At 40.2% G+C, this 15,672-nt stretch overlaps 2 protein-coding genes across 4 annotated transcripts in view; one reads left to right on the top strand and one right to left on the bottom strand.

Moving 5' to 3' along the window:
- LIN9 (lin-9 DREAM MuvB core complex component) overlaps positions 1–5,127 on the top strand; it is a 69,672-nt gene extending 64,545 nt beyond the window's left edge. For 2 of the 3 annotated variants that reach the window (XM_039533025.1, XM_039533026.1), the window contains 4 exons: positions 732–857; positions 1,183–1,365; positions 1,559–1,656; positions 4,004–5,127. In XM_039533025.1, coding sequence (XP_039388959.1) covers positions 732–857; positions 1,183–1,365; positions 1,559–1,656; positions 4,004–4,109 — 513 coding nt within the window. In that variant the 3' untranslated portion in view covers positions 4,110–5,127. The remainder of the gene's footprint in view (positions 1–731; positions 858–1,182; positions 1,366–1,558; positions 1,657–4,003) is intronic. The other variant, XR_005597217.1, reaches the window with a different exon arrangement.
- Positions 5,128–12,996: 7,869 nt separating this feature from the next.
- On the bottom strand, positions 12,997–15,378 carry MIXL1 (Mix paired-like homeobox). The gene is made up of 2 exons (XM_039531793.1): positions 14,801–15,378; positions 12,997–14,401 (listed from the first exon to the last, which is right to left on the bottom strand). The coding sequence occupies exons 1-2, from the start codon at positions 15,224–15,226 to the stop codon at positions 13,778–13,780; spliced, it is 1,050 nt and encodes a 349-aa protein (XP_039387727.1). The 5' UTR covers positions 15,227–15,378; the 3' UTR covers positions 12,997–13,777.
- Positions 15,379–15,672: the final 294 nt, after the last annotated feature.

Raw genomic sequence — 15,672 nt, 5'->3', positions numbered from 1 at the left:
TTTTGGTTAAAGGGGAATCCTTTTGTACCATGTTATAAGTTAGTGACCAGTTTAATATATAGTAAGTGGAACTGCTTAACCAAACTCAAAGCAGGTCCTAAATGAGTACATTAGTGTCTGGCAATAATACTAGTTTCTAAATGACACAATGCAAAGGGTTCCTTAACAGGGGTTACTAATGCACACAATTGTACATTTTTAGTTTCATTGTTTTGAAGGGAACAGTTAGTTGTATCTGCCACAGTTATCTAAACAATACATAAGCCACTTAAATTAATTTAGCTAAGTACATTAATGGTTTTCAACCTGTGGTCTGCAGACCATTAGTTGTCCACAGACTATGTCTAAGAGGTCCACGAAAGGTTACTGTTACCATAGAACAGTAATTTTCAATGTGTGGTCTGCAGACCCTTGGGGGTCTTCAGACTATGCCTAACATCTCCAAAGGGGTCCATACCTCCATTTGAAACTTTTTTAGGGGTCCGCAAATGAAAGAAGGTTAAAAACCACTGAGCTAAGTTATTTGTATTTTGGAGAAATAGTAGAACAAATGTGGGTGAAAAGGATTGGTGTATAAATTCTTCTACTTAAAATTTCACAAGAAGGACAAGATAAAGGTGATAGTAGTCAATTAAGGGAAGCATCTAGACAGTAAAGTGCAACTTTAGTAAATACAGATGTATAGTGTTTGTGATTTATAAACTTCATATGCTTTATTGTCTTCTCCACAGAAATCCTATTCTATGCCAATCAGTATTGAGTTTCAGAGAAGATATGCAACTATTGTTCTAGATCTAGAACAACTGAATAAGGATCTAAACAAAGTTTTGCATAAGGTTCAACAGTACTGTTATGAGGTAATATGTTGCTAACCTCTTAGTTTATTTGTGTTGTGTTTAACATATAAATAAGTCAATTGAAATGTCATATATAGAAAAAGACCATTTAGAGACAAGTGCCAAACTTTAAGTAACTGGGGTCGTATATGCTTTCACCTCTTTCTTTCCGAATATCAGTAACTCTCACTGATTACAGTGGACAGTTTGGTTAAAAGTATGAGGGCCTGGTTATTTCTGCAGGCTCTTCACTTATGAAACTCCCTTTAAAGTTGATTACCAGTTCACACACACAACAGCTGTAGAATCAGAGCCTGAATCTTTACTTCTAATTATATCTGTGTAGCTTGCTCCAGAACAAGGCCTCCAGCCTGCAGACCAGCCAACAGATCTGAGGCGCCGATGTGAAGAAGAAGCTCAGGAGATAGTTAGACAAGCAAATGCATCAACAACAGGACATCTTTGTGTGGAAAATGAAAACCTGACAGATCTAATCTCTAGACTTACAGCAATATTACTGCAGATTAAGGTAAATTGTTTACTAAAAATTTCTAATGTTTCCTCTCAAATAATAAACAAAAATTTAAAGCCTTGGCAACCCATAGGCATCAATCAAATTTCTCTCTTGAACTAAGTCAAAACATAATTGTATTTGAGATAAATTACAATTATGTAGTAGAATTGTAGATTAAATTCTAAATTTGTTTCTTAATTTTCTCTAGTGTCTAGCAGAAGGAGGTGACCTGAATTCCTTTGAATTTAAATCACTAACAGATTCATTAAATGACATCAAGAATTCAATAGATTCTTCTAATATCAGGTATTAACTTTTAATAATGATACATACATTTTTTTCCTACATGCATCTTTCATGATTAGCTATTCTTAACACACTTCAGAGGTTAAATGTTTCTGTATTTATATAATTGAGTCTAATTCTGCAGTTCTTATAAGAATAGTCCTATTGAAAAAAGCTACCTAACTTCTCTAGATATGAAAAGAATATTAAAAATTTATTTAAATCGATCCAGTATAAACTAGAATCTCCTTTGCCATTCAGTCTTTCAAAATGTACGTTTAATTTGGACAAGTAATTATTGATGTATGTAATTGTTTTTAAAGAAGATTTAAATTAGGGCTGTCAAGCGATTAAAAAAATTAATCACGTGATAATCCCACTGTTAATAATAGAATACCCTTTAAATATTTTTGGATGTTTTCTACATTTTCAAATATATTGATTTCAATTACAACACAGAATACAAAGTATACAGTGCTCACTTTACATTTATTTTTATTACAAATATTTGCACTGTAAAAAACAAAAGAAATAGTATATTTCAATTAACCTAATACAAGTACTGTAGTGCAATCTCTTTATCATGAAAGTTGAACTTACAAATGTTGAATTATGTACAAAAAATAACTGCATTCAAAAATAAAACAATGTAAAACTTTAGAATCTACAAGTCCAGCAGTCCTACTTCAGCCAATCACTCAGAAAAACAAGTTTGATTACAATTTGCAGGAGATAATGCTGCCCACGTCGTGTCTACAATGTCACCTGAAAGTGAGAACAGGCGTTCTCATGGCACTATTGTAGCCAGCATCGCAAGATATTTACGTGCCAGATGCGCTAAAGATTTATATGTCCCTTCATGCTTCAACCACCATTCTAGAATATATGTGTCCATACTGACGACGGGTTCTGCTTGATAACGATCCAAAGCAGATCTGACTGATGCATGTTCATTTTCATCATCTGACTCAGATGCCACCAGCAGAAGGTTGATTTTCTTTTTTATTGTTTCGGGTTCTGTAGTTTCCGCATTGGAGTGTTGCTCTTTTAAGACATCTGAAAGGATTCTCCACACCTCGTCCTTCAGATTTTGGAAGGCACTTCAGATTCTTAAACCTTGGGTCAAGTGCTGTATCTGTTCTTAGAAGTCTCACATTGGTACCTTCTTTGCGTTTTGTCAAAACTGGTGGGTCATCATTCGAGACTGCTATAACATGAAATATATGGCAGAATGCAGATAAAACAGAACAGAAGACATACAATTTTCCTCCAAGGAGTTCAGTCACAAATTTAATTAAGGCATTATTTTTTTTAACAAGCATCATCAGCATGGAAGCATGTCCTCTGGAATGGTGTCTGAAGCATGAAGGGGCATATGAATGTTGAGCATATATGGTACGTAAATACTTTGCAACGCCCGCTACAAAAGTGCCATGCAAACGCCTGTTCTCACTTTCAGGTGATATTGTAAATAAAAAGCAGTCAGCAGTATCTCCCATAAATGTAAGCAAACTTGTTTGTCTTACCAATTGACTGAACAAGAAATAGGACAGAATGGACTTGTAGGCTCTAAAGTTTTTTACATTGTTTTGGTTTTGAGTGCAGTTATGTAACAAAAAAATCTACATTTGTAAGTAGCACTTTCACGACAAAGAGATTGCACTAAAGTACCTATCTGAGGTGAACTGAAAAATACTTCTTCTTTTTATCATTTTTACAGTGCAAATATTTGTAATCAAAATAATAATATAAAGTGAGTACTGTGCACTTTGTATTCTGTGTTGTAATAGAAATCAATATATCTGAAAATGTAAAAAAACATCCAAAAATACTTAATAAATTTCAGTTGGTATTCTATCGTTTAACAGTGCGATTAATGTTTTTAATTGCAGTTAATTTTTTGAGTTAATCACATGAGTTAACTGCAATTAATCGACAGCCCTAATTTAAATATTAAAAGAAAAATTATCACTTTTTTCCACTAGTAAATGTATTCTAAATTCTCTAAAGCATAGAACACAGTACAGTGGTGGCATCCTTTATTATAGTAGTTTTTTTCTCCTTTGGAAAACCTGCACTCTTAACTAAACTTCACTATAAGCAGAATTACAAATCACACATTGCAGTGGATTTAAATAATTTGAGGCTTTCCTTCTTTATACTTCATCATCAGAAACCACTATATTCATATATTTCCATGAACTCAATCATGCAAAGGCCAGTGTATAGGTTTTCTAAACTTTTACTACTTCCTATTTCATACCTTGGCTTGAAGACAGTTGGTGTTCATTATAGTCATGTTCAGGTGTGATAAGTTAATAAATTGAGTCTTAAAATGTGAGATTTAACCATTCTTTCTTTTCTTTAGTTGTTTTCAGAATAATGTTGAGATCCATGTTGCACACATTCAGAGTGGCCTGAGCCAGATGGGAAATTTACATGCCTTTGCAGCCAATAACACCAACAGAGACTGAAAAAGCTGTCTATTTCAAGTGTATAGCATGTAATTCTGTGAAATCCTCTTCCTTTACATAGGCTTCACCAAATATCCTAACTTCGGGAAGATAAGGGAAAAGAAAACCTCTAAAAAGGCCATTTTAGGTAAACTGTACTGCTTCTTAAGAAACCAGCATTACTGGCCTGCGTACATTAGTTTTTGCCATTTGTTATATACATACAGTAGTTTTACTAAGAGCTAACTTCTATTAGTAACTACATTTTTTATTTTAAACTGAAAGTATATGCATATGCTTTCATACAATTTCAACTAAGAATATATCAACTTTATTTTTTAAAGTTTGGGTAAATTCTGCCCAACTCATGCAGATGACTTTACTGATGTGTTGAAGACAATGAAGAGGAAATGGTACAAATCAGTGGCTGTCTGGCAGTCCTTTGTTCTTGAAAGCTACAGTTCTAGTACCTGTGAGTCACCATCTCAGACTTTAGTCTACAGTGTGGTGAAGCAGTATGTGTATTCCTGACCTTAAGAAACAGCAGCAGAATATGGACAGAAAATAAATGAGAGTGAATAGATATTGTAGACTTGGATACTGGCTGCTCTATAAATCAGTTAATATCTTTTTGGAATGCTTAATTTATCATAACTTATATAAGGAGTCTAATGAAGGAATAGAAAAACATAACTGCTAAATTCCCAGGAACATATGTGCTATGGCTTTTTCCCTCCATACAGGGCAAAAGGTCCTGTAATTGATATTTTATACAAATGACTGATAACATATTGGTTTTCCATTTTTTATTGTTTGCACAACTTTCAACTTAGATAACTGGTTATTCAACAATACCCAACATATATAAATAAAAAGATTTTGATAACAAATGAGATAACCAGTGTTGTGAACTGTTTTTAAAAAATGCCTCCAAGTGTATTCTGGAATGTTAATCTTGTAAAAAGTGGTTATTGGATTGTTTGTTTAATAGTCTTGTAAAGCTTCAGTGTAATAAATTGTTTCCAGATTTGAATTTTCAGAGATAGCTGTAGAGATGTTTTGATTCTTTTGGATGCCTCATGAAATGAGGTCTTTTATATGTTAATGTATAAAGAGAATGTAAACATTATTTTCAATTTTGGAATTTTGTATAGTTTAAAAAAATGCTTCTGTATTGTGATGGTATTGTGCCACTGCAAAACTTTAGTGCAGAGTTTATATTTAGCTAAATTTGTTCTGTTAATTAAGAAATCCATAAATCTTTTACTCTCAATTACATTTCTAATTCTGAATAAATTGACCTATGAGAGTTGATATATTTTACAAAAATGCAAATTTCTTGCACATAAAGGTAGGTCTAATTTCATTTGAACAGAAAAAATGTTGATAATTTATAAAAATGCAGCATTTTGTTTGCTTGGCAAAGTGTGTGTTTTAGGAGAGATTTTTAAAACTACAAGGGAAATTACAGAGGAGTACTAAGTGGTAATCCTGATGAATTGCACATGAAAATCTACAAATCTAAATCTAAATTTCTCATTTTGTGAGGATTTACCCTAGAATATTTTTATATGCTTCCCCTTTCCCCTCTACTTCCCCGTTACTTTGTGGTGTTATCTTCCATCTGGTAAAGTGTCCTCTGCCAGAACCAATCAGCCACATTCTTCGAATTGATAGTAGGGTTTAACCACAAGGTGCTCAGTCTTTCCCACTGACATCAGTCAGTAAGTACCTTGATGCAGTGGGACTACTTGCATGTTTGGATCAGGACTTTAGTATACTAAATATCAGGCTGACAAATAGGCAATGTCTACTTAATATAGATGCTCTTATCAAATATAAAGAGAGACATATTTTCATCACAATACCACAATCTTATCTCTGAGTGATGATAGCGTTGTTTTTATATATTAGCTTGATTTTGATGTCTAAATATGTTCTTTCAAAGAATACAGAAAATATCAATTGAAAGTTGTTGGGATTTTTTGGTTGAATTACCTATAATTGCTGTGGGATGGAGTAATATGTTTGTTGTAATAGGAAAAACTGTATAATATCGATTTTTATGGTAAAACTATGCATGTGCACTTGTATTTGGAGATTGAACAATGTGTGTACTTAAATGTGACCTTAAATGAATTTTGTACATTGCTCTTCCAAAAGGATGTCATGTTTAAATCTTGAGATCACTCACGTAAGAATAATATTTAAGTAGGATCCGATTGTTGTGTTGTGATGAAATATGCATCCTAGAATTCCCCCACAATCATTAAGAAATGATAGTGCCTCTTCCCTGTAGGGTTTTGAAGTGGTCATGTGTTGTTGGGGACTCTGGCCCTAAGACCCACCACACTTTCCACCACTTTAAGTTCTCCCTGCAGCAGTGGAACAAGTTAGTAGTTTGGAAGAACTCAACCAGTTTGCTTTATACCTTTTATTTTTATTCAATTTTCAGGCAGTAATGATCCCATTTCAATTTCTAGTCTTCCTCTTTCCCTCTTCTCCATTGTGGGATTGCCTGTGCATTGAAGCTTCAACCCTCTGGGTCCTCCAGTTCAATACCTCTGCTGGACTGTCTGTGCCCTCCACTACAGAGAGTACACGGCAGCAGAGAAGCACCCACGCTCAGTCAAGGCCAACAGAGCCACATACTTTCCTTCCTTTGCATGTTTTTATACTATAGCTGCAAGGCTGATAAGGCAAAACAGAGGAAGAAGGTCCCAAAACTAAGGGGAAATATCTGCTCTCCAAACAGAATTTGAAGCTGGGCTTCTCCTACGCTCCTCTTTAGTGGACCTCATGCAATGTGTATTGGAACAGCATCATTCATTCATTCATGCAACCACAGATCTCCATAGTCTTCTATCCTGGGCCATAGCTGGTTCCAGGTATAGCTTCCATGTGCCGATGGTAATCCTCCTGGTTCCAGGCTAAAAGTCTCTGTTAACTCTATTGTTGGCGTTTCTGACTTGGGACAGGCAGATGGCCCCAAAGGACCTCTCTGGTGGAGTTATTGGAACAGCAAGTAACACTAAAATGTTAAGTTAAACCACAAGGAAATCTCATAAATTACAGGAACCATCACTGGTACCAAAGGGTGGTACAGCAGTTGCTCCAAAGATGAAAGACGTAGTCACCCTTTTAGAAAGGGACTTATGCCCAAAAGATCCCATAGTCCATGAGACTAAGAGTAGTCTGTACAGTTTCCCAAGCTTTGTAAGCAGCTAAGCAGGCATCATTAGCAACATGGATCAACTTGACCAAGTGGGAGTGGTTTTCTTCTGAGTTCTGCCCACTTAAGACTCCGAAGTGAAATGCCACTTAGATCATGCAAATGTTCAGAATATTATTAGGTGGCCACTGCTGGGCTCATCTTCCTCTCGGAGCGACTCAGATTACCTGCTGGTCTCCTCGGGCTTAGCTCACCCTTACAATTACCTTGCAGGGCTTTACTGGATCCCCTTGCTTGACTTCTCCTTGGTGGGACTTGGATGCCCTCCTGTGCTCTGCAGGATTAGCTATCCGTTGGTAATGCTCAGATTATTTCCTGGGCCCCTGCTTTTTCCCTCTGACTTGTTGGAACCACAGGTCAGACTGTGGGGTAAATGTAAGGCTTATCTACAGAATTTAACTGTATTGGTTAGAAAGTGAAATAGTTGCAACCTTTAATGTGGAAACAGCAATAGCAATAGAAAAGTGCTTATTGATAAAGCTTATTTCAGTAAATGTACTGAAATTTAAATATTGGTATAACTGCATCTACAATAGGGGGTTCAACTGATTTAAGTATATCAAAGAGTCTATGCACCATTTTTGTACTGATGTAATTGTTGTAGTCCAATATAGTTACATCAGTACAAAAAGTGCATTTAGACCAGCCCTAAGTGGTGGTACTCTACCAAGTGCAGTCCACTCCTGATGCCAAAAAAGTTGTCTTTCCCAGTACTGCAGATCTTCATATGACCACTTCTCTCTTTTTCTTACATGCTTTGACCAGCAAGGAAATAAAAATATTCCCATTTAAATTGTCATCTTTGGACATCTGAATTAACACCTAAATGAAATTAAAACTAAATGAAGTGAAAGAGCTCTTAGAGCTATTGTTTCAGGCTTTCTGACATACTCAGGTAGGCGTTACTGCTTCAGTTTACATTTAGTTCACATTTGGAAAAATATCTCTTCAGTCATGAGGGCTAGAGTTTTTTTTTTTTTTCAAGAAAGCCTAGATTCTGGGGCACAAAATAGCCAAAATTTACTGGGTCACCAAGCCTCTACAAGCCCCTAATTCAAGCCCTGATTAAAAGCCTCATATCTTTCAAGAAGAGCTATACCATGGAGTGACAATCTAAAGACCAAGAATTAGACTTGTCATTGATAAAGATCTGCTTGGTGGAAACCAAATAGCTTGGTTGCTTCCAAGTAGCTTGCTTGGTCTACAAGTCTGATTCTCACTTTATGTACAAGAGGTTCTAGGTTCAAATGCTTGACAACTCCTCTTCATTATACGTATCGGTCATGTTTATCTCATTCCATCCAAAACACCAGGGCCTCATAGCCTCAAAATGGCCCTTCCCAAGACAATTAAATCCTGCTTCACTTAGAACACTCTGGATGATCTGGTGGTCCCTTCTGGCCTTAAACTATATGACTGTGCTTCTGGGAAGTCCATTCCCTGAGGAGAATCAAGACTCACTCTACAAGGCTCCTAGGGGACAATGAACAGGAATTGTGGAGGGCATGGATCATGGTATTCATTCATACATTTATTGAACTCTACAAAGGAGGTTTCTCTTCTTTTGTGGAGGCATCCATTTGGGTACCAAATAATTGCTTAATTTTAAAAAGTGTCTTATGAAGGAATTTATATATTTTGTTCTACCTTAATGAAAACAAAATTAATAATTCTGCTTTACTTCTTCTCTCCGCACTTACGTGATACACTGTTACCTTCCACTTGCTATTGGATGGGCTGTATAGTAGAATGGAAAATTTCTTACCCAGCAATTTCCTTTCTTGTAATTCCATCTCAATCTGACCTATCCTAGCAGTTGTCTTGATTGCCAGAATGTGTTTTAGGTTTCCAGGCTGTGATGAAATTGTGTAAAGGTACGTGCATTATTGATGATGTTCATATTGTGCTTAGCTATCTTGAGTATCTCTGCAGCTTTGGAAGAACTCTTCTGGTGGCAGGAAGTGAGGGACAGATTTTATTCCTGGAGCCTCTGACAAAAAAAACTTCAGAATTCTGCAGAAAAAAGGCTTAGTCCATTAATTATGGATTCTGGGGGATACTACTACTAGAAAGAAATGATTGGGTAAGAAATCTTCCATTTCTTTATACTTAATAAAACATACACTAGTCTTATCATGTGGGAAGTATAAGTTTAATGATGTCCTTACCTACTCATTTAATTACTTTTAAGTGCCTGGGCTTTCTAAATGATGTGAGAGGTTACTATAATATTGTCACTTAGCAATTGTTACTGGTATTTTAAACAAAGTTAATTGATTTTGAAATTTCCACAGATTTTTTTTGACATCCTTCATTTTTTCCTGCTAGGTAAGTAAATGAAGACCATTTCAAATAGATGGAATGCATGTGTTATAAGATTACTAAATTGAATTAGCTCTGTTGCCAAAACTACTAATGGCTCCTAAAGAGACCTGCCTCACTCAGTGTACACTGTACAAAGCATGTTACTATGGAACTCAGGCCTTGGTCCATACTGGTTTCCAGCCATGAACAGCCAGCAAAAATCTCTGTTAGCGTAGATGCTATAAGCCACAATTTTCACCCAGGTGGTTTACCCCTGCTTGAAACTGGGGTACGTTGTACCATTGTAAATTGCTGTTTATAGTAGCTTTACCTGTGTAGCCTCAACTGGCAATTTATTTTTAAATCAAGATTGAATGTTTTTCTAAAAGATATACACTGGTTCAAACAGGAATTATTTCAGGGAAGTTCTATGGACTGTTACACAGAAAGACCAGATGATCACAGATGTCCTTTTGGCCACAGAATCTGTAATCATTTACATAGCACAGCTACACTGGCGGCTGGCCATCAGCCAGGACAAATTACCTATGTAAACAATTCCTTAGTAATCCCCTCAACAAATATCTCTAATAATGCTCTGTAATTACACACGGCTTTTCCATCTGTAGGTTTCAGAGTACATTAGAAAGATAAGCATTATTTTAATTTGGCCCAATTAGGTACAAAGATTTGAAGTTGTTGCATAAGCAGTACCATGGTCTAGTGGATAATTATGATTTCTCAGGATGTGTTACTAACTCTGCCACCACCTGCATGTGTAGCCTTTGGCAGGTCACTTAAAAATGTAGACCCAGGTTCTCTGTTTAGCAGGACTACCACATGTCACAGCAGAGGAGCAAGAGAGTCATCGGAGACAGTTGTGACTTCTTGATTCCCTGTCTAGTTCTCTACTAGCCCCAACCTCAGTGTAGTTTAGAGCAACCCAGGGATCTCTAAACTATGCCACATAGCAGTAGTTCCCAAAGAGTCATCAGCCCTCCAGCATTTTTTGGAATGTAGCATGCTACAGAAATACTGCCTCCCCTTGGTCCAAGAATGGGATTGCCATAGGAGCTATCTACACTGGCAACAGAGTTATTAGGGGTTCCCCCACAAGAGGGTCATCAAGGCCTCTTTGTGCCAAAAGAGTGGTGGCAAAGCAAAGGGGACAAAGTGCAAGAGAGACTCTAGCCCTTCCTTTATTCCTCACTTACTCCAGCCGGTAAAAATGAACCTTGTGCACAGTCACCCTAGGCCAGGGGTGGCCAAACTGTGGCTCATGAGCCACATGTGGCTTTTACCATTAGAATGTGGCTAGTGGAGCTTCCCCCCCAGTCCCCCAATTCTCCACCTATTAGACTGAGAAGGGAGCTTGGGACTTCTGCCTTGCAGCAGGGTGGTGGGGTAGGGGATTCTGCCCAGTGGGGGGGGGGGGGGGTTGTTTCAGGGCTTCAGCCCAACAGGGCACACCTGCCAGGGTGTGGGGCTTCAATAGCAGCAGGGCTGAAACCCCAAGCCCCATCAGGCATCTCCTGCAGGGCTGAAGCCCTGACTTGCAAACTTCTGAAGATTGGTGTATGTGGCTCAGAGGGCCAGTAAGTTTGGCCACCCCTGCTGTAGGCCAAGATATGATTTGGGTGAGGAATGTAGCAGAAGTAATGTGATCCTGGAGGTTTTTTTCACTGCTGAAAAGCTCCCCCGGGCCAGTTTGGAGGAAAGACAGGTGACAAAATTCCCAGTCACCTCATCTGAGGTAACAGGAACAGTTGGTTGACCTAGCTAGCTGCTATTACAGATCTGTTGTGGGAAATCTTCATTAATTATTGAAGATATTCTGATGTTTAACATTTTAAACTTAGCATTTGCTTTAAGCATAGGTTCAGTTTACACTGGCTTTTCACCTGTGGGTATTCTCCCCATACTAGTTGAACCCCAGTTTAGGTTCCAAGACACTAAATCTGAAAATTATATAGTCACATGAAAGCAGGCGACTAGCACTATCAGAGTAAATGGGACTATTCAGATGCTTAAAACTTAGCTAAATCTATGTTTTAAGTATTTGCAAGAGGTTGGAGCCTTCTGAAGAGTTTTGTATAGCCTTGCAAAGAAAAAGAAGAACAGGAGTACTTGTGGCACCTTAGAGACTAACACATTTATTTCAGCATGGGCTTTTGTGAGCTACAGCTCACTTCTTTGGATGCATAGAACGGAACACACGTTCCATTCTATGCATCCGAAGAAGTGAGCTGTAGCTCACAAAAGCCCATGCTGAAATAAATTTGTTAGTCTCTAAGGTGCCACAAGTACTCTTAGTCTGTATCCGCAATAAGAACAACACGGCTGCTACTCTGAAACTTGCAAAGAAAGTTTACTGTCCACACCTGTTGAGAGGACCCTAACTGAAGAAAGATTGATGTATTTTTATGTGGTTTGGTTAACATCTAACTTAACTCATGGAGTGGTAGGGCACTTTAGATTTACATAGTTTGCTGGCTCAACGTTTCAAACTTTTTTTTTGCACACTGCTAGAAGGGCAGTTAAGACTTACATTCTCCCTCCCAACCCGACCCCCCAGCAACATCTGTGCTAAATCAAATTATGACTCAGAGGTAAATTAACACATTTTGTTGACTGTTGTTCAAACCTGCTATCTAATTCAATCTTGAGCTGCAATTTATCAAAAACAGGTTTCTTGACCTAATTTAGCAATAGAAGCTGCATATTGGATTCTCCAGTACCTCTCCCCTCTTAGACTGAGTCTGCTCCATACTAGAAATGCAACATAGTGGAGGAGTTGATCCCTGCCTTCAGGAATTTAGAAAAATGGCACATAAGAAAAGCAAGGTAGTATAACAAATTATTTATTTTTCTTCTCAAAAAGAAATGTCACAGGTTTTCCAAAACATAGAACCAGGCGTTTCCTAATCCTTCTACAGAAGGTTAAATAAAGATGCAAAAAATAAATAAACAAACTAGTGGAATTAAAAACAAAACAAGAACACACTAGCCAGTTTATCTTCCTTGCTAGGTCAACTGAGTATCAGTCTGTTCTTACTTTAAAAGCTGAGCTGTATTTTCATCCGTTGGTAGTTTTACAAGACTCACACACTTTATTTAAAATAAATAGGTAAAATAAAAAGTTTTACTATTGCACTTAATTTCATCCTCAAGCGAGAGAATAGTTTTGTATGCATCATGGTAATTTGTTATACACACTTTCACTGTATTCAAATGACACTTGTATGTATCTCAAGGGAGGGAGGAGGGTGGAACCGCCCAGAAATATTGGGTCTTCTCTACACTCCTAGATTCGTTGATATTGGGTGTAATCTTAACTATGAAGTAATCTAAAGTCTTACACATTTAAGACGACTAAGCTTCATTTAATTACAATGAGGAGATAACATTGCACATAGTACTCTCTTTCCAACACTGTTTATGCTTTACTAACTCTATATTACACAAACCAGTGACCTGGGTGTGACTCCCTCCCTCCCGTCTGGCAGCAAGGAGTTTTAGGAACCTCTTAGGGTTCAGTGAAAGACAGGCATTCTGCAACATGTTATTCAAGGGCTGCTGCTAGGAAACTTTTAGTAAGAGAGGTGCGAGGGAATTGGGTTTTTAAAGTTCTAGGATTACGGTAACCTCTAGCTTCCCTCTTGGTTAGTTTCACCAGTGGCGTTCTCAGTGGCTTTGTGCAAACAAGATACGGCGTTGTGCGAGTTCACTCCCCTTTGCCTATTAGGCTACAAGTAAAAAAAAAAACCAAGCAAGTGTTGTTTATCTGTTAAGTTATTTAAAAATAAGGAAACTAAGAAATTGCTTTCTACTTCTTTCACAGGCACTAGCACGGACTTAATTCTTGCCATGTCTCCCTTTCCTGGGGAAAATAGATTGGATTAGGTGGAGGTTGTCTGGCTGATAAAATTACACCACGTAGGTGGTTGGTTAGCAGTTTTGTTTGCCAGACACCTGAGCTCACAAATAAATGCCCTTTCCATAAGAGACCTCTGGCTTACAAGACTTATTTCTATCATTCTAAAAGATACACCCGAAATTCGCCGTTTTCAAAACTCCAAGTTGCTTAAAAGTAACTTTTACACGTATTTCCTTTTGCCTTCCCCTACCCCCGTGCGGATCTTGAATGGTTTCTTCAGATTCCTCTGAAGGCACTGAGGGTGCTCTCCTCCCACTCTGAACCGGACTCGGAATAGCCGCTGGTGTCGTCTGTATCAGAGACGGGCGAATATTGTCCACACATGGTCTGCGGCGTTTGGGCGTGAGGACCACACAGCTTCCCCCTGCCGCCATGTCTACTCGCCCCGGCTGAAAGGGGCAGAGGGGGCACTAGAAAATGCATTTCAGATCCGATAGCCCTATTCGGAGGGACGCTCTCAAAATCCACCCCGAGCCCAGGCTGTAAGGGCATTGCGGAGGGCCACTTGTACGGACCCGCGTTTTCCTCTTTTATTTGAATGATCTGGGCTACTCCCGACAGCGCGTAATGAGGTTGCTGATCCTCCAGAGCCTTTACGCTGGTGCTGGGAGGGTTGCTAGGGAAATGAGGCTGGGTAGCGTAGGCAAGCCCTGCAGGGCCCCCGGGGGGCTGGTAGTAGTGGTGCGGCTCTGTGGCTGAGGGGTGCTGCTGAATGCCCGCCGCTGGATATGCATTTTTGGCTGGAGCCTTGTGGCTAGGGAAAGGCTCTGCAGCTGCTGGACTGCTACAAGGTTTCCCTCGCTGCCGCCGGGATTTGGCACGTCTGTTCTGGAACCAGACCTGGGAAGAGATCAGTTATTAGCCTAGGGATGTGGACGTGTGTCATGCAGCGTTATGAAGCCTAGTGAGCTGCGATTGAGAGCTGGCAGGATCAGGCCCATCGAATAAGCATGTTCGCCGCTGCAAAGAGCTGGTTATCTGGGCGGGGGGTGGGGAGTTAGATTAAGCCAGCAGGGTCGGGCCTGATGTCTAATGATCGAGCGATTTTGTTCCGTTCTTAGCAGGGGGCAGCGTCCCGTGGCTCAAGGCGGAGGACCGAGGCCAAGAGAGCGCGTCCTGTGTGGCAAGGCGAGGCAAGGAAGCGCGCACACGAAGGGGCTGGGGAGTTTGGAGACGGACAGTTTGCGGGATCCCGGCCTCACCCTGACAAATGACAGAGAGCCCTAGTCTCCTCCTCACCTGGATCCTGGACTCCGGGATCTGGGTCATGTCGGCCAGCTTCTCCCTCAGGTAGATATCGGGGTACATGGTGTCGTTGAAGACCAGCTCCAGCGTCTCCAGCTGAGCCGTGGTGAAGTTGGTCCTTTTCCTGCGCTGGGAGATGGAAGGCACCAGCTCAGCCGCGTCCCCGGGGAACGGGGCAGGCAAGGCAGCGGCCACAGTGGCCGAGGCGGGCGGGCTGAGATCCTGGGACAGGGAAGGGCAGCTACCTCCGGCCACTTCACTCCTGTCTGCAGAGACACAATGCAAGTCAGCCACGGGTGCCTGGGCCGAGCTAGGGCTGAGGTGCAGCGCGGATCCTGTGGAGAAGGCGCTGGGGAAGCGGCCCTCCGGCAGGGCAAGGCCTCCCCTGTGGGCTGCATTTTGGGTGGGATAGAGATCCATGGGGCTCCGCCCAACGTGCAGAGTGCGCAGCGCTGCCGTGGCTGAGAGAGCTGGAGAGACCAGCGTGTTTGGGTTCCCTGGCCGCCTCCCCACGCTCCTCTTTATACTGGGAGCTCAGAGGCCAGACGCCCCGGGGGTGGGTGGAGGTTGGTCTCGGGTGATCAAAGGCTTCCCGAGCCAGCCGGTCTCTTTAGGATGCAGGCGGGGGGGCGGGAGAGAGACAGATGATAGTCGCTTCCTTAGGACGGAGATTGACTCAAAAGGAGAAAAGTGCGAACCTATGGTGCGCCCATCCCCTGCGAGCTTTATTCCTAGGGGTCTTCTCAGCAATCCAAGCTGCTAACACTAACACTGGCGTGTGGGCAGGAGGGATGTGGCGCCTGGACGTGGACAGATCAAGAGAAATAGGTTGAGACACGTAGGGTAACCAGGCTGCCCTGTATTCT

This window comes from Mauremys reevesii, linkage group 3 (assembly GCF_016161935.1).
Source record: "Mauremys reevesii isolate NIE-2019 linkage group 3, ASM1616193v1, whole genome shotgun sequence".
Classification (NCBI taxonomy): Eukaryota; Metazoa; Chordata; order Testudines; family Geoemydidae; genus Mauremys; species Mauremys reevesii.
This window is presented reverse-complemented; position numbering and strand designations above follow the sequence as displayed.

Coding starts and splice junctions, on each gene's coding strand:
- MIXL1 (XM_039531793.1), bottom strand. CDS start 15,226: ATGGATCTCTATCCCACCCAAAATGCAGCCCACAGGGGAGGCCTTGCC. Junction 14,402..14,800: donor TCCCGGAGTCCAGGATCCAG/GTGAGGAGGAGA, acceptor ATCTCTTCCCAG/GTCTGGTTCCAGAACAGACG.